Source organism: Bemisia tabaci, chromosome 1 (assembly GCF_918797505.1).
Source record: "Bemisia tabaci chromosome 1, PGI_BMITA_v3".
Classification (NCBI taxonomy): Eukaryota; Metazoa; Arthropoda; class Insecta; order Hemiptera; family Aleyrodidae; genus Bemisia; species Bemisia tabaci.
Window position 1 is genome coordinate 65102028 of NC_092793.1, and position 19534 is coordinate 65121561.

The 19534-nt window shown below is 39.8% G+C and overlaps 2 protein-coding genes across 3 annotated transcripts in view; one reads left to right on the plus strand and one right to left on the minus strand.

The window, feature by feature from the left end:
- The window catches only part of LOC109034592 (uncharacterized), a 63594-nt gene extending 51625 nt beyond the window's left edge, over window positions 1–11969 (plus strand). The window contains exon 4 of one of the 2 annotated variants that reach the window (XR_011900683.1): window positions 10659–11969. Coding sequence is in view for 1 of the 2 variants with exons in the window: in XM_072305440.1 (XP_072161541.1) it covers window positions 8073–8927 (855 nt within the window). In the remaining variant the exon portion in view is untranslated. Of the gene's footprint in view, window positions 1–4753 lie in introns of both variants that reach the window. The other variant, XM_072305440.1, reaches the window with a different exon arrangement.
- A 700-nt stretch (window positions 11970–12669) lies between these two features.
- On the minus strand, window positions 12670–19247 carry LOC109034591 (uncharacterized). Its single transcript, XM_019047822.2, has one exon. The coding sequence runs from the start codon at window positions 18771–18773 to the stop codon at window positions 17328–17330; it is 1446 nt and encodes a 481-aa protein (XP_018903367.2). The 5' UTR covers window positions 18774–19247; the 3' UTR covers window positions 12670–17327.
- Window positions 19248–19534: the final 287 nt, after the last annotated feature.

Here is a 19534-nt window from a genome sequence, read left to right on the forward strand (position 1 = left end):
GCCAATTTTTACCAGGGTCAGCATTTTCATAAAGTAAAAAATGTAAACTTGGCAGTGCTTTTTCGCCAAAACGAGCCTTAACTTTCTTTGGGGAATTGTCTCCTCATGGGGTTTCGCTATGGATTGATTTGAATGAAAACCCCGCGTGTCCAAAAAAAGGGGCACTTTTCTTTATTTTCATTCACCCTGTCACGATTATTCCGTATAATGTCGACCCATACCTAAAACTTTTATGTTAGCGGTCTAGAGAAATAAGAATGAACAGGTTTTAGCTATAGTGGAGTAATGTTGAAGTACACTCAAAGTTTTGCCATCGTCATCCTGGTTGAAGAAGAGCGGTAAAATCCTGGGGAAATTTTTCCTTTTTTCAAGATTGATGATATCATTGGCATCAATATAGAACACTTTCTTGGATTTTTTTGGTGTGTGCCCCTCCAAGAATACGAGGGTCGTTCAAAAAGTAAGTTTCCCTACCTTGTATCTTCCGAACGAAATAAGCTAAATTAAATCGGTGAAAAGGCACATATTAGGCATACTCTAAGCTTCAAGAGCATTCCAATGTCGCTAACCTTGCAAACATAAACGATCATCTAAACTAGTTTCACCTCTACTCCCAATAAACTATGAATTCAAGACGAAAATTACAGTCGCAAAGTTTACTTTTTGCAAAGAATGTACCTAAGTTGCACAATCCTAGCAACATTGAAATACTCTTAGTTCCTTTTTCCAAAATGCGATCCAATTGGTTGTCGCTGCAAAAAAATAGCTCCCCACAACCTGCTATACAATGCTCCAGTGACCATGTAAGTTGACCCGAGCACTAACTTTTCGCGGGAAGAAAGCCTTTCCCCTACCTGGTTTCTCACTTAATATCCGCCCGAGTTTCGCATATCTTCCGTTTCTCCTCATCGCAGCTTCCATCAAACCGCAATGGGCCTGTTGCATACAAGAGATACAGCCGCGCGAATAGACTTTATAGAGGTTAAATGACACGAAAATTAAGATGGTCACATTAAAAAAGTTTGAAATACACTCCTTACTGCGCAATTTGCGTTGTTAGGAACGCGCTTTTTCAAATTTCCCGCGTCTGGGGGCAGTTTTCTGATCACCGGAAACGAGCAAACGGCGGGCTCTGTGTTTTCCGGAAGTTGCCGAGTCGTCGTTGTTGTTGTTATTTGTTCCTTCAGTTTGTTTACAAACCCAACGTGATCTCTTATAGTGGTCCATATACGCTTTATGCGGTAACCAAATCGATCAACTTTTAAATATCCAACGCAATCCTTCTACATTTCATTTCACGACATCACGAGCTCCGATTTTTAGGTTATGTTGTCAGTTTTAGTTGACCGGAAATAGCCGCGAGTTGCCGTTATTTGTTTCCGTTAGAAAACTGCCCCCAGACGCGGGAAATTTGAAAAAGCGCGTTCCTAACGACGCAAATTGCGCAGTAAGGAGTGTATTTCAGACTTTTTTAATGTGACCATCGTAATTTTCGTGTCATTTAACCTCTAAAATGTCTATTCGCACGGCTGTATCTCTTGCATGCAACAGGCCCATTGCCCGGAAACTAGGACCGCACATCTTATCGGATAAAATCGTTCGCCCTTTAGACCGATTCTGGGGGGTTAGGCTAGACTAGTCGATGAGTCAACGGTTGATCTAATTTCATTACGTGAACGTAGAAGAAAAACGGGGTAAAAAAAAATCACTAATGTGTGATCAATTTTCAAGGACAATTCTGTAATTTCTCCAACGATTTTAAATAGATTAAAACGCGTAATACCTATCCAAAATCTAAGCTCAGATTCGGATTCCTCGTGAAAAACTGATGCGATTTCATTCATCAAATGTTAGAATAGCGTGAAGGAAAGAGGTTTAATGACGTAAAAAAACACTAGTTAATGTGTGATCAATTTTCAAGGACAATTCTGTAAATTCTCTTACGATTTTAAATAGATTAAAACGCGTAATATCCAAAATCTAAGCTCAGATTCGGATTCCTCGTGAAAAATTGATGAGAATTCATGTATCATAATTATGTTAAAATAGCGTGAAGGAAAAAGGTTTAACGACGCGTATAGATTCTGTCCTGCCCCTTTGAACTACGCTGCCGCGCCGCGCCCGCCGGTCGCCCGAGATGCAACCGAACGGTGAGGCGCCGGCGCTAACAATAAGCGTTCGGTTTCGTCCCGGAGGAATTCCTCACGATAAATTCTTATTCTTCCTCCTCCGCTGACCCACTGAGCACTACCCATGTTGCCAAGTTGGATTCATATGCTCGAATCAGTAGGTATGTCTACGTTACGTCTCTTTCCTTCACGCTATGCTCGAATATGATACATGAAATTGAGTTAAATTTTTAACGAGGAATCCGAATCTGAACTTCGATTTTGGGTATCACGCGTTTTCAGTAAAATTTTTCAACTTCAAAAATCCGAAATGACTGAAGTGGCTTAAAATGCCATCTCGGCTCCTGTTCGATGAATTCTCCTGAAATTCGGTGTCAGGGTATGATACATGAAATCGCATCGATTTTTTACGAGGAATCCGAATCTGAGCTTCGATTTTGGGGATCACGCGTTTTAAATCAAAATCTGTCAAAATTCAAAAAATTCAAAATTCAAAAATCCGAAATGGCTTAAAATGCTATCTCGGCCCCTGTTCGATAGATTTTTCTGAAATTCGGTGTCAGGAGGTATTTTTCGACGGAAAACTCGAATTCTTAGTCCATTTTTTAAAATTCTCAAATTCAAGATGGCGGACGTGGGCTAAAATGCTATCTCGGTTTCTGTTTGTTCGAGTCTTGTGAAACGCGGTATCGCACGGTATTTTTCAACGGAAAACTCAAATTTTTAGTCAATTTTTTAAAACTCTCAACTCCAAAATGTTGGATGTGGCCTAGAATGAGCCCCGGTGCTGGCCTCCGTTTCTGTTCGTTAGAGCTTTGTGAACCGCGGGATCAGGGGTACTTTTCGATGGGAAACTCGAATTTTTAGTCGATTTTTGAATATTCTCGAATCCAAGATGGCGGACGTGGCCTAAAATGCTATGTCGGCTCCTGTTCGATGGATTTCTTTGAAACTCGCGGTGTCTGAGGGTATTTTTCGACCGGAAACTCGAATTTTTACTATGTTTAAAAATTCTCAAATCCAAGATGGCGGACGTGGCCTAAAATGCTATGTCGGCTCCTGTTCGATGGATTTATGGCGCCCCCTTACTACATGCCTACTCTTGTATTTCTGTACAGCCGCAAATTTAGGGTCAAGGGGCGCCTGACCGTCTATGGACCAGGTGGAGTTTTTGTCCTGAAAATTTAGGTACCTTTTAGACGGCAATTCTCTTTATATTTTGTCTGGGGTTTTTATGCCCCCCCCCCTTTCTCGCGGACTCTCTTTTCACTTTTCTTGCCTCCTTTTTCCTTCCATTTGCCCCCTCTTCCTTGTTTTCACTGCCCAACCTTGTTTCCTTTTCCTTTTTTCCCCTTTGTCCTTTCTTCCCGATTTTTCCTTTTCCTTTTCCCCCCTTTTTCCCCTCTCTTCTTCTTTCGTGGCGCCCCCCAAAGGCTGGCGCCCGCGTGCGCCGCACGCCCTGCACACGCCCTACGTCCGGGCCTGGTTTTAGAACAAGTCCAAGTTTTCGAAAATCGATAAAGAGATTCGCAAGAAAAGTTAATTTTACTGAGACAACCTCCTGTCGCCGCGCGTGCCCACCTCCCGGGTCAAGATGCGCGGAGAGTCGATTATTTCTGACGCGGGGATTCGCCTCTAAACATCACATCAAAAAGGATTTTAAAAGGTTTCATTGAGTACCTAGGTCTTACCTTACGTAGGCTCCACATCTTTTTTGACATTTCTGGTATCATTACAGCAGCTTTTTGATGCATTCCGTGTAGAAGCTCTCGCCTCGGCTCCGAAACCAATCATTGACTGCGATCCTGTACCTCTGAATCGGTTGGCAATCGCTTTTCATCGTGGAAGTTTTTCCGCTCGGGAACAGATGAAAGTCACGTAAGGCTAAGTTAAGAGAGTAAGGAGGCTTGGGGGGAAATTTTCCGACGCAAAACAACTGATTTGGAAGTGTAGATCGCTGTCAATGACATGGTTTCGGAGCCAAGGCGAGAGCTTCTACACGGGAGGCATCAAAAAGCTGCTGTAATGATACCAGAAATGTCAAAAAAGATTTGGAGCCTACGTCAAAAAGAAAGGTAAGGCCTATACTCAATGAAAACTTTTAAAATCCTTTTTGATGTGATGTTTAGAGGCGAATACCCGAGTCTGAAGTAATCGACTCTCCGCGCATCCTGACCCGGGAGGTGGGCACGCGGCGACAGGAGGTTGTCTCAGTAAAATTAACTTTTCTTGCGAATCCCTTTATCGATTTTCGAAAACTTGGACTTGTTTTAAAGCTTAGAGTATGCCTAATATGTGCCTTTTTACCGATTTAATTTAGCTTATTTCGTACGGAAGATACAAGGTAGGGAAACTTACTTTTTGGATGACCCTCGTATTTTTGGGAAGTTTCTTACAAATACGTTCCTTGTTCACTTAAGAAAATTAAAGAATAGCAGAGGTTTGGAAACACTGCAAATCGTGTATGTTCTCGTGATTTCACCGACAGCTTAAGACGCTCAACGCTTGAAAGGCCACAAAAAATGCCTATGTTTTTATTTAATCGTACATTTCTCAATATGTTTGTCACATGTATTCTTTTAAGAGGATACCACTACTTCCCTATTTTGGTTTAAACTTTGCAGATAATATTCTAGAGAGGTTGAAGCAAAATTTTAAAAATTTCTTTCGAAGACGATGAAGGGTCATCCGTCTAAGAACTAAAATGTGGTAGGAAATATGTAGCGTCGCGCAAACCGAGATGGATGATTTCACCATCCGAGTATAAGTAAGTGAGTAGGTAAGTAAGTAATGTGAAGTTATGTGCTCTGTAAATATTGTCGCTTTAAGTTAAGCAGACTTTTAAGTACCTAAGGTGGATCCCTACTACTGTAGTTGAGAAAACCGCCACCACGTGGCGCTTCGCCGAAATCTGTCGTTTTTTCCATGTTTTTCGATGCATCTGGGCGATTTGCTCAGACATAAGCCAGACTTGCGAAATTTTCTTAACGTTACTACAAAGATTATAGTATGCTGAACAGTTATGTGCAATCAGCTTCTTTCTGCGATCATTATTTGCGGAGAAACTATGCACGCCGCGATGAAAGTTCAGATTTCTGCGCATTTCAAAATGCCCGCGCAAACCTTTACATTCTCGGCCGGTTATCGAAAGGAGTGGGGGTTAATGCCTGGCAATTCTCTCCGGTTTCTGTCCTTTTCTTTCTCCCCTCCCCTCTCATCTCTCTCTATCTCAGGCCTCCCTTAGGTACTCTGTGCCTGCGCGCACCTCCGGATCCGACGCGAAGTGTCATCACCCCACACGGATGTGTAAAAGGCCCGGTAGCTCTAGCAGTCGAAGTGACACCTATCTTTCGCTCTTTCCTTGTCCTCCCGATGAACAGGTGCAGGTCAAGGACCCAATTCGGGTCTCGGTCGCTGCTTTTAGACGCCGACCCAAGTTAGACCAAAGATGGAATTCCCTATTTCTTTCATAAGGCCGTTGACCTATCGGAACTAGAGGTGCTAAATTAATGTATGCGTTCATGTAAGTGCATATGGTGTTTTACTCGTACGTCCTCCAAACTCTGCATTAAAATTTTATCAACCTTTACAATATTTCATTCAGAAACTGCACCTTTTATTGGAATATCTGATCAGAACAAATCAAAATTTTCTCTTAAACATCATTCACGTATTTATGGGTGATCTGTAAAAAAAATATAAGTGTATACAGGGTTATTCAAAGTTACGCACCACTGGCCATAACTTCAGTTCTATAATTACGATAAAGACTTTCGGTTCGTGGCGTCCATCTTCATATTGAGGGGGAAACTTTTTGAGGTACTTTTTAGTTCTAAGCCCCCCCCCCTCCCACGGGGAGACGGGGCGGGGGGCAACTCAAAAATTTCAAACGGCAACTGCCATCATGTCATACGAGTACATCCTTAGAAAGAGCATAAAAAAAGAAAATTTTTGGCGCAAACCGGAAGTCGATCCGACCCTCTCCCCCCCATCAAAAGTTAGGGGGGGTCCAAAGGTTATTTAGGTTTCCATTTTAAAATGAAGCAAATTAATGAGTTTAAGACTGATGACTCCCGACACTTTGATGCTACTTTGATCGAAACTGGTTCGGGAATTTGATCGTCTATGGAGGGCTTATGGATCTCGATGATTCGGCCCTCCAATACATAAATCGCTGAGCGGGCCATACATGCCGCCGTAAAATTGATGTTGTACGAAAAATAATAAATATTTTTCAAAAAACTTAAAACCACTGTACTCGTGAGAGTATAAGCTTTCAAATGAGCCCCAGTTGAGCTTGATCGGATCATTTTTAAGGCCAAGGCGGCATCAGCCCGGTAACTTTTTGAACACCACGTATGCACTATAGGTACGACCCCCTTGGATCCGCCCACGTTTTGCCGGTTAAAAATTTAATCTTCCACTTCGCTCTCCAACCACATCGATATCTTTTCAAAAAAATTGTGCCCTAGGGTGACATGAAACCAAAGAAAGGATATAGGTGTTGCGATTTGGGCCGAAATCGGCCCCTTCCACGGAATCGAGTTCCACGCCATGTTTTTCGAAGAGTTCTTGAAAACTCCACGGCTGACATCGAAGTCTTCATTTTGCCCCCAGGCCGCCACAGCTCCCCCAGTGGAGGATGGGCCTGTTGCAATGAAAAATTTCACTAAAATGCAAAAAGTCACAAAAGAGCTTCAAACTTAGCATCGAGTCCGAGTACAACTTCTTACCGATGTTAACGCGGACACAGCCTATGAATTAAAAGAGAGTATTCAAAACTCTTAACCCCCTGCCCCCCTTCATTTTTGGTTGCGGAGCGGGAAAAACCGGGAAATGGGAAACCGGGACGAGGACCCTTGAAACGTTGCGACCAGTCGGAGGACTGCAATACAGAGACTGCCGCCCACTTTAGGGACGGATAAATTCATAAAACTGCCCCCTGAATTTCATTCGTTATCCTTGACAAATTCAATTTTTGCCTCTTTATTGTACCTGAGAATGGACGAGTATTAACACCAGTTGCTGCCTTCTTAAAAACGTTCTGTCCAACATGGATGAAGTTGTGAATATTGAACATTTATTTCTTCCTACGCCCATTTTTTTCAACTCCGATAAAGAGAATTCCTGGAGAAAGAAGACCGAAATGATGCCGAAAAGTAGTGTCCAACTTAAACCATTTCCCGGTTTTTACAAGCTCCGCGACGAAAAATGAGGGGAGCATTGGGGGTTTCATGGATGTTTCCGTCTCTAAAGTAGGCGGCAGTCCCTGTATTGCAGTCTTACGACTGGTCGGAACGTTTCACGGGTCCTCGTCAAGTCGGACGTTACTTTCAGGCATCATTTCTGGTGAATTTCCCGGTTTTTTCCCTCTCGGCCACGAAAAATGAGGAGGCAACAGGGTTTTTTATGGATGATGATTTCGTTCCTCAAGAGGACGGAAGTCCCCGAACGGGATCCTCCGACTGGTCGCAATGTTTCAACGGCCCCCGTCAAGTTGGACAGTAGTTTCGGGCATCATTTCTGGCGAATTCCCCGGTTTTCACCAGCTCCGCAACGAAAAATGAGAGGGGCAGCGGATTTATCCGTCCCTAAAGTGGGCGGCAGTCTCTGTATTGCAGTCCTCCGACTGGTCGCAACGTTTCAAGGGTCCTCGTCAACTTGGACAATAGATCGTGTATTGTCCCGTCTCGTGTCGCCCCCTAGCGGCGAACAACGCAACCTCTCAGTGTGTGCGCATCGTCATCGGAGTCCATATGTCGCGATCCGATCATGTTCGATTTGTATGAATAAACCATGTTTCTTTGCACAGTCAATCAGTCATTTGTCATTGTCATTGTCTTTCGCCACACTCAACATTACATGGCGCAGTCGTTCGCGGTCGCGAGTTTAAAGTAATCGTCCGTGAAGCCGAAACGAAAAGCGTGAGTGTCAATCCACGTGATGGCGTCGAGCCTAAAACCGCCAAAGCCGCTCGTGCTGACTGGAAACCTATCCCAAAACTGGAGAACGTTCAGACAGGAATTTGAGCTCTATCTGACGGCCTCTGGCCAAAGAAAACGTAAAAGTGCTGAAAAAGTAGCTTTGCTTCTTCACATAATTGGTGCCGAGTCCCGTGAAGTGTACTACACGCTGGGAAGCACAGGCACTGAAGATGAAAGTGAGGGTGAGGAAACGCTCGAAACATTGTATGATAAGTTCGAGAAATATTGTAATCCCAAGAAGAACATCCTCCACGCACGTTCCCTGTTCTACTCACGAAACCAAAAGGTAGGGGAATCCTTCGACAGTTTTTATAATGACCTCAAAAAACTGGCTAAAGATAGCGAGTTTGAAAACATCAAAAGTAGTCTGAGAGACCGTCTAGTATTTGGCTCAAACGACACCGTCATTCAAGCAAAACTGATCAAAGCTGGTGATGTTTCTCTAGAAGATACTGTAGAGCGTTTAAGGATTGCGGAAATCACGAGACGCCAAACATCTGAAGCCCTCGCCAAACCGCAAGAAGTTGCTGCGGTAGAAGCTCAAAAACCTGTGTATCGCAAGTCGTACCCTAAGTCTCCAAAGCCTGGTACAAAGTATCAACCCAAGACGCAAACCCCTGATCAACAGTCTCACGTTACAGGTGAACTCAAGAAGATCGATTGTAAATGGTGTGGCAAGCAACATGTGCGGGATAAGTCGCTGTGTCCAGCCCAAGGCAAGACGTGTACCCGCTGTAAAAAGCTCAATCATCTGGCAGAAGTTTGCAGAAGTAAACAAGTTGCGGAAGTTCGAGTAGAGCCAAGCAGTGCATAGAGTTCTCAGCATCCAATTATTTGGTCCTTATTGACTACTACTCTAAATGGATCGAGCTAATAAAACTTCCTTCAAAAACAGCTCAAGCTGTTATACATGTACTAAAACCAATTTTTGCCACTCATGGCATTCCAACTATCTTTAGAGCGGACAATATGCCGTATGATTCTATGGAGTTTCGAGACTTCAGTTATAGCTATAATTTTAAACTTGTTACCAGCTCACCCCTGTACCCCAAAAGTAATGGACTAGCCGAAAAGGCAGTAGGTATTTGCAAACAAATGCTAAAAAAAAGCACAAGATTTAGAGTTAGACATCTACACTTTGTTAATGGAATACCGGAACACACCAGTTCTGAATTCAAAATTTTCTCCAACCCAACTGTTATTTAGCCGCCTAACAAAGACCACCCTCCCCATTTCGGATAGACTCCTAGAACCGAAAATTGTTCAAAATTTCCAACAAATCCAAAAACAAAATGATGTTCGTAACAAAAGGAACTACGACAAAAATGTATCCCACAATAATGAAAAATTTTTTGAACCCAATCAAAACATAGCCCTTCATGATGGTACCAAATGGGGTCCAGCAAAAATTATCAAACCTTCAGGCGAGCCTCGCTCCTATTTAATAGAAGAGCCGAATAATTCCATTAAGAGAAGGAACACAAGTTTTCTAAAGAAATCCTTGGCTACACGCTCAGAGCCAGCTGCTCCGCCCTCTCATATTAATGCACCTCGCCCTAAGCGGGAAATAAAGAAACCATCAACGCTCAAAGATTTTGACCTCAAGTAGAAACCTTAATCATTATGTAAAATTTTTTCTTTTTTTTTTCTTGGTCAAAGGGTGAAAGTTGTTTAGCATCTAGTTTTAGTTAGTTTTATTTTCAGGAGAAAAGGGAGATGTATTGTCCCGTCTCGTGTCGCCCCCTAGCGGCGAACAACGCAACCTCTCAGTGTGTGCGCATCGTCATCGGAGTCCATATGTCGCGATCCGATCATGTTCGATTTGTATGAATAAACCATGTTTCTTTGCACAGTCAATCAGTCATTTGTCATTGTCATTGTCTTTCGCCACACTCAACATTACAGATCGGGCACTATTTCTGCCGAATTTCCCGCTCCGCAACCAAAAATGAAGGGGGGCAGGGGGTTAAGAGTTTTGAATACTCTCTTTTAATTCATAGGCTGTGTCCGCGTTAACATTGGTAAGAAGTTGTACTCGGACTCGATGCTAAGTTTGAAGCTCTTTTGTGACTTTTTGCATTTTAGTGAAATTTTTCATTACAACAGGCCCATCCTCCACTGGGGGTCTGTGGCGGCCTGGGGGCAAAATGAAGACTTCGATGTCAGCCGTGGAGTTTTTGGAATTATTTGGAAATATTTTCGGGGCAAGCACCCCAGAACCAGAATTCTCTTCCGCCAGCCACCCCCTCCCTCCCGGTTCGAAGAGTCTGGATCCGCTCTGGGATCCGCTTTTATGCGGCAAAACCAAGAGGCAGCTAAGAGCAACGGCTAGGTGGCAGGTACCTGCTAGCAAGTGTGGTAGGAAGGAGGGAGGAGAGAGGGGCTGGAGTGGAAAAGTCACACACCCCCGCGGCCCGCGGCAGGCGCCTTTGCGTAGGAGGGAAATTATGTCATCGAAGCAGCCAGCAGGACTGCCAGGCGTCTAAACTAAACTGGCCGCGTGCGGGGTGGTGGTCTGGTGGCGGAGCAGTGGAGAGAAAAGTAGAGTCCCTTTATACTGAGAGTCAAGACAATTCGGCTCATGGATGTCACAAACGGGAATAAAGATTACAGAAATTGAACGTTTTTCGTAATCTTTGATCGGCCCATTCTCAAACTCCTTTCTCCGTTCCTCCTCTCATTCCGTTTGTTCCTTGCCGAACCCGTGATTCCCTGGTCCATTCCAGATTATAATCTTTGCAATCGGTGAAAATGTAATCTTTATTCCCGTTTGTGACACTGTGAAGGCCTAAAATACGGGAACCAATCAGAAATGGATTCGAATTGTCTTGACTCTCAGTATAAAGGGACTCTAGAGAAAAGATGAGAGAGTGATCAGTCATGGATAAATATACCCGTAGTAAATATATACTACGTATATATATACGTAGTATATATTTATCCATGGATCAGTGGTGAGAGGGGGAATCAGCCCTCGGACTGCACCGACTCTCGGAAGAGGAGAATTCGAACGTTTGTCCGAGCCGGCACGATCGGTGCCTAAATCCGCTTTCCTCAATGAAGTATCGTGATTTTTGAAAGAAATGTGGCACGTCCGCGCGCGCGGCTCGTTTGAATAAGCGCACAAGTGAAGATTCTCATTACGGCGTGCATATTTTCGGGTACTAATTTTCATTTAAGGTTAACATCGATTATAGCTGCATAATCCTGAGGATATGTACTTTGTAGTAACGTTGAGAATTTTTAATATATTCAATCCTGACTTCACAAATTAATGAGAAGTGACAAAAAATGGCATGTTTTAAGATCAGCGACTGTGGCGCCATCTCTTAGAATTTTTTTTGAGAGCTTTATGTAGGGTTCTAACTTAAGCATCTGCCAATGAGGCTGTATCAATATATACCTATCGACGAAGAAACTATACCTCACCACGTCTGTGTTAAGTGTACCAGCTTCCCCATCACAATTTACTTTTTTGAAAGATAGATGCATAGCCACCGTCCTTGGGGAAAATTTTGTGTAAAATTCATTTGACCCATCAAGAATATTTTACTTTTTGAGCAAAAAAGTTCATTGATTTGGTCAACTGATAAGTTCCAATTAGTGTTTCGTAAAAACAACACGTTGATTAAAAAAACTTGAGTACTGCCAACCTCGTTGCTCAAGAGAAACCAAGTTTGTTTGCAATTAAAATTCTATGACTTTACAGATGAGAGTTTGCCTCAGTGTCATAAAGGCTCACAGTGATAAAGAGCTGAGTGCTCTCTCGCATTGTTTAACATTAAGCGGCCTAGTTTTAAATGAAAAATTGTAAAAAGAAACTTCTTGTAAATACAGACAGCTCTTTGATATTTTTTCCCGGCTTTTTAATTAGACGCATTCAATTCACTTCTCTTTCATCGTGCAACATTTTACGTAGGTATGAACGAAAGCAGGACTCCTGGTAAGAGAAGGAAAAGAAGGGGGGGGGGGGGGGGTCAGACCAGTTTATCAGATTCATGCTTTCTGTTTTTTTCTTTTATTTCTTTTCTTTTTTTTAAAGTTTTATTTGGAAGAGCAAACATGCATGGGTAGGTAATAACTTCCAGAAACTAACTTGAATTGAAATCTGCTGCAAGATCGCAAAATAATGTTTCCTCCGGCAAGAATGCAGGGAAGATGGCCAGCAGGCTAGCAGACTGAATTGCAGTTTTGCTGCAGAATTGCCACAAGATCTCAAGAAGCACCCGAAATTTGCTTGCTCGAGAAACCTCCCTGCAAGATTGCAAAACAATGTATGCTCCAAGATTAAGACTCAAACTTGCAGCAAAATTGCGGGAGAGATGACCGGCAGGACGAATGTGCAGCCTTGCTACGAGATTATGACAAGATCACAAGGGACATGCGGATTCTGCTTGTCAGTGCAACCTTGCTGCAAGATTGCAAAACAATGCTTCACCAAAACAAACGTACAGACTTTAGATAAAATAAAGGAAAAAAGAAACTTATAATGTTGCTGAAGGTCACTAATTACTAGTGAAAAATGTTCATGTTAAGAAACTAATGATAAGACTAAGTTTCGGAAATTTAAGAATTTATATTCAGTTATTAGAACATAGTAACAAAATTCCTAAAAAGTATCACCTTGATGGGGCTTATTAAAAAGTATAGTAGGTACAGAGATAAGTAACAACTGAAAATAGTATAGCATTCAACAGATTGAACTTCGAGTAAATAATTTAACAAGGATTGTAACAAATAAAATACTTATATGAATTTACAATAAAGGGGTTATTGATTAACTGATTGATAAATATAAATAAAATTAGTAAATCAACTGGTCACTAGCACGCAGTAAGTATATTTACCACGTTCTTCGCTGTGCAGTTGAATAAACAAAGCAAAGATGATAATAAACAGTTTTCTGATAGGTAAGTAATAAAAATAATTCAAATAGAAAGATCAACATTTTTTTAAACTACATAAGTATGATCCAATGTACAGTAAGTAGGACTGTTTCTACCTAGAATATTCCTTCAGCAAAGTGGAAAAGGGGGTTAAGAAAATAGGGAAGGCAATGGGAATGAGCTTAGTGTTGTAAGTTCAGAACATGAAGACTAAATTTTAATCCTGTAACGATAAAATTTTCTTATGACTTTACAATCAAAATGTGAAGGACATGAAGGGGCGGGGGTTATCACAGGCTTGTAAAACACCTATTGAAAAAGATTCCTAAATATGAAAAATCACTACCTAACTTAGGCAAAATTACAGATATAATAAGAGGCATACAAAGGATCAACAAATGTTAACAAAATCTTGAGTTCCAGAATAAGACATTGTAGAATTTTAAAATTGTTTTGATTTCATTTCTTTCCTTTTATTTTTTGCACCAAGATTCATTACCAACAGTTCAAGAGATACGGTAAATTACTTTCAAACAATAGGAGAACGGTTTCTCTTGCACAAAGAGTTCCTGAGATGCGTTCTTTCAATGTGACCTCATAGGCAGTAGGATGATTTTTCCCATTTTCAAAATGTAATAAAACTAGGACGAGGCATCAAATAATTTCAAACGATGAAATGTGGCCATATGTAATGTGGATAATGACTGTACCAAATTTCATCGAACTCTGGGAGGATATGGTCAAAATCTTGGCCTGATTGAGTGTGGAATGGCCCTGAGAAAATACAAAAACAATTCCTCCATCATAGCTTTCAAAACCTCTGCTGGGAGGAGCTGATAACTTATAAAATTCCCTAGAAAGTAAGTCGCTAGTTATGGAATCAAAAAGAAAAAAACTGTACCAGAGGAGTTGTGATGATGACTATAAATGGATAAAAATGATTAATGTTACAATGATTTGTGAGTGGGTATTCATAAGAGTAAGTAAGGTCAAATTTCAAAATGAAAGCTGCAAAATTTTAAAAAAATTATTTCCTTCAAGTCTAATTAGGAAACAAAAGTATTAAGAGAAAAATAAATGTCCAAGAACCTTGCACTTTGCACTTGAAAAAGAGCTACACTGTTGAATTATTGCCTGCGTTAAGAACTCTCTCTCTTTTTCATGTTTACAAAAGCAAACTTACGATGTAAGGCTATCACAAGAGGCATAAGTAAGTAGTCTGAACTATATTTTATACTTTTTGGTGTCAAAAAGAGTACTCCGAAAAAAAAGAGAAACATTGAAGAAGGGTCAGGAGAGAAGTGTATTGCAATAGCTGAATACAGAATATTGCAAATCTTTGATAAATTGCCCTTTATTACCTAGGTAAGTATAATAATAAACAGAAAAAAAAATTCCTTTGAGAATAAAATTACCACAGGCTAGATAGGTACTTAAGTAAATAAATAAATAGATAAATAAATTAAACAATTAATTAATTCAAAATAAAGATTTAAACTTAATTTACAGAGGTAAATAAATAAATAAACTGGTTGATTCAGCGATAGAAAGACCAATACAGAGGCATATAGCTACCATACCAATGCAACAAATATATGGGAAAATTGGGGTAGATAGTACGGTAAAAAAAAAAAGTAAAAAAAGAATATAGGCTGACAAGAAACGGGAGCATTTGAAGTGCATATTAGCATATTAGTATAACTCCGGCTTGATTAATTTTTAAAAGGACCTCAACCTCGGTAGTGACAAACGAAAAATATTTCTGCTCTAGACTTCAAACATGATTGAGAGTGCAACTCTATTCTTGATGGGTGTGTTTTCAAACATGATTGAGAGTGCAACTCTATTCTTGATGGGTGTGTTTTAAAATTAATAAGACTGTAATTAGTAAACGGTAGTAAAACTAAACACCTCCTTGTTTCCAGAATAAGCACTAAATGATCTGAAGCTTTAAGAACGATAAAAACTAAATTCAAAAGATTTTTGAACATGGTACAGGTAAAAAATTAAAACTTCTTGAACTGCTATGAAGAATTTCTGAGATAAAAAAGCCATCTTAATAGAATTTTAAGTGGTTTGAAAAATTAATTTTAAAATTCAAAATTGATGTCAAAGAACATATGAAATTTCCACAGGTGAAAACTTCAACATGATGAAAGAAAGAGAATCAGCCAAAGGTATGTACACCTACAAAGTTCCCAAATTTAAAAATTTTACAATTAAGATAATGAAAATTCATGAAAGAAAGATTTTGTTGCGATGAAAGGAAAACATAGCAACAGTGAAACTGCAGGAACATGTATCTCATTTGAGATGTTTCAATGTGTGTATGCATTGTATTTCTTCTGAGGCATACAAACCAACACTATTATCTGTAATTTTTACAGCATAATAATCCCACCAAGAATAAAAGTTGGGGAAGCTCTGAAGAAATGGTGTAGGGAATTTTTCTGGGAGAATAATACAGAATTGCAATATTATTGTAAACCAAATACCCGTTCCTGCAGTTTCACCATCACTGGAGAGGGGGTACATAATAAGCAAAGAACTCCAACATAAATTGTCCAGCAAAAACAGCCAATAACGATTATTATGTGTGGAAAAATATGATATAGTTAGTGAGGAAGTATGCTCAGATATTTAAAAGCATTATAACCACCATATGCACGCTGAAAACACTTCAACAGTGTTTGCATACTTCACTACTGCAGTGTATAGCCGCAGAAAATGGGTAAATAAAACTTTGGTAGAAAAAGGGAAACTCTGATGATAGAGGAAAATAATTTTGAAGGCAAAGACATACACCCACGTATATTATAAAATTCAATTAGGTATGAAAGCCAAAGAGTTATTTTCAGATTCACCTGCAATTTTTTAAAAAGTGTTCAACCTGCTTCGACATTGCCAAAATATGTATGCAGGACAATAAATCCCTTAAAGACTAATTTTCATCAATATTAAAATTTCCTAAGAAAAAATCAAGAAAACATTCTCAACACACTCTCTGGCAATGATTCCAGCTTTGACTGATTTAAGTGTACGCAGTGTGGTATTACTCAAAATTATTTGCGATAAAAAAAAGAATACATACTGTTCACACTACAGTTATCTTGGTGTTTGTACATCATGAAGACAAGTGTTTAATTGATAAGGATCATCATTCTCTCTAAAATACACTTACACAATTTTAGGGGGAACATAAACTGCTTTCCTTTACTTTGATGAATAAATTGAGAGATATCTTTTAAACAGTACTCACCATCAGTTAGAGGCCAAAACTGAACATTCGAAAAGCTTGAAAATCAGTAGGTAAGTATTACATACACAGGAACTTCTTTATACAATGAGTAAAATTACAATAGAAATCACATCTCTCTGAGGATGTGAGAGGCACCAGTTAGGTGTAAACCTAAAAACTTGATTGCAGGATAATTAGCACTTATTTTCCAGAAATACCTATTCAACAAAATTCCAAACCCAGACAAAATGAAAAATTGAAAATTCAAGAGAACAATTAAAGCAGATAAGATGATAATAGGGCCATGCCACTGTGCCATGAATTTTTTAAGAAACTTCGATTTCCCCTAGGTACAAATAAGATCCTGAGGGACTTTGATGAATAATAAATAAAGGAGTATGTATGAAATGATTTAACTTCATGAAAAGATACTTTTCTCACAGAACATTTTGTTAAGGCCTGCTTTATAGGGAGAAAAACCTGGAATGACTTAGGTAAGGTAGGTTCTTAAAAGAAACATCAATTCATTCCAATTATAAAAACAATTCATTTTTTCTTTTTTTAACATTACCGATACTTGGATAAGGAATACCGAGGTGATTAAAAAATTTAAAAAAAAAAAAAAAATTAAGTAAGGAAATAAAATTAATGTACTTCAGTATGACAATTTTGGAACTAAAAGCTTGTAGTTTCTAAGAAATTTAAAACGAACACACATTCAACACTAGTGAATTAATCTGACAAGCAGGAAGTTTCAAGGGTTTGTAATAGTTCAGTTATTAAGTAAAAAATTAATTTTGATTGTAACTGAGTTGAGGAGAAAAGTATGTACCTAGGTACTTCCCTTCTTCACAAAGGTTACAAATTAATGCGGAACAAGCCCTTATCAAAATAAATTGTTTTACAAAGGAATATTTGTTATGGCTTCTTATCATGCTGATCGAGTGTTTAAAAAACAAATTTTTACCTGATGAACCATGATCCAAACAGTGATACTTTTACAATCAGGTAACACCAAACTTCACTTTTTACCAAGGTAAATCAACACTTTCGGCCCTTAGTGCTGTTCAATTCTCATTCAATTACAGTTTTACTGTTCTGGATCTAACACACGGACTCTTAGTCTTTGCTTGTAGTGATACTCTTTTAAATAGGATTTTAATACTTTTGGAAGTTGCAATTGATTTATACCATCGTAATTGATGTGGCTGCAAATTGTTGCCCTACAAAGATGTTGGAGAGGAAAGGGAAAGTTTCGATGCAAAGGTATTGTGAGCTGCGGTTCATAATACATTAAACATGATAAATTTTTATAATGTTCTATTAATCCGCAGACTGTGGATGATGCAAAAACCTCAGGATCTCTGCAGTCAAAACTGAACCTATGATTCCACTGTTCTATACGAGCATGAAGGGATCTACTATATTTACGAAAGCTAACTGAAAATAAATACTCTTCTTGTGCTGAGTCTCGTAATAGAAATGCTCCTTCAGGTAACCCTTCAAGTAATCTCTCGGCCTCATAACGGTCCATTTTCCCCCAATAAAATGAGCAAGAGGTTATCTGAAGTAAATCAGGCACAAGGCAATGCATGTAGTCTACCTGAGTATGAGCTTGTGGTGTATTTTCTAACTGAGAAAGAGCTGATAATGCGGCTGAATGGAGTAGAGCTGTAAAACTATCTAGAGCTGAGGATAGCAACTGCTCGGGATTGACCAGATGGATATGGGACTTATAGCCTGGAGGTGGCTCAACACCTTCAGCTATTTCTCTTGCTCGCTCTTTCCTTGCTTTCTCATCATAATCTTCGATAGGGTAGTTTTCAAAATTGAATTTAGCTAAGTCTATTATGGGCTCGATGATTCGGTTTTTTTCTCCTTCGCAGCATTTATCAACTTCACTTCTCCCTGACACAGGGGATTCAACGACAAAATCTGCTTGAAAGGGAAAACTTCTACTTTTGAACCCCTGGTACCCAGTGCAAACACAAGAATCACAGCTAATATTGTTATCAGGTAAATCACTGTCCATAGTGCCGGAACCAGCAGTACCAGCTTTCAGGCGGGTGTGATTGAATTTTAAGACCCAATGATTCCGTTTTTTCTTGCATTGACTACTTGAGCTAGGGTCTTTAAAAGATTTTGAAAATTTGTTCTCACTTGTATCAAATTTAACCATAGAGTCTGATTTAGACGTACCTTCAGGTTCTGGACTTGACAAGCTGCATGCAGCAGATGTGTTATAAGTTGCTGGCTCTTCTGCCTCTTGGGCTGAATCATTCTTATTTCCGTTTCCTTCCAATATCCGATTGTCACACGTACTGATGTGAACAGGGTCATACAGCTCATTGACGTTGACTGGCGCTGGAGTGATGTTACCATTGCTGTCGCTACCAGCTGACTGATTCACACTGAAATTAGCTTCACTTACATCCTTCCTGTTGATAGTGTTGTACTTTCTGTTAGACTGTCTGCTTCCTTCCCATCTACTTCTCATTTTGAAACTTTTCTTGAATTCACTAAATTTTTGGCCCATTGTAGGGTGACAAGAGGCTAGAACATTGGCCACTGTGGATAGTAAAAGAATGAGTCATTCTCTAGAGTTTTAATTCTCTGAGATTAAAATGGCATCAAAATGATTGTTCCATGGTGCCAGAGAAGCAAAATTTACACAGAAACTAGAGTTGCGCGACTTATCCGATAATAAGGTCACGGTGCGGGTTCTGAATAAGTGCTTTCACATTGGATCAAAATAAATCCCAGTCAAGACTTTTGAGTACGACACTGAATCCTTTAATGATTGATGAACAGGAAACACGCACGATATGCTGGACCAATCAGTAATAATGCACAGTGAGTTATCAAGTCGGACCGTGTCGGACGAAAGAGAGTCAAGTATCGCGTATCGCGAAAATTCACTTCAAGTTTAAACTTGTTCTACCTCAACATCATGACGGACGATCAGACGATGATGATTGTTTCGCCATGTTTATTTTCTTTCACCCTTTCCCTTATTCCCGCTTTTTCCCTTTTCTTCTCTTTATTCCTCCCATTTTTCCCTCTTAAAATCAATCTTACCGCTACTTTGAGAAAGAAATTACTTTTTTCAAAAAAAATCTCTCGTTATTATTCTTAGAGATATCTCAAGGGCACTCTCAGTTCAGACCAATTTTCATTTTTTACGTCTGATGGAGAGTTTGCTTTGGTAATTTTCGGAAAATCTTTCCGTTTTTTACTTGTTCCTGCCGTTTGCGTTCGTACTGTTGTTCGTACCATGTTCACGCATATTTTGCCTTT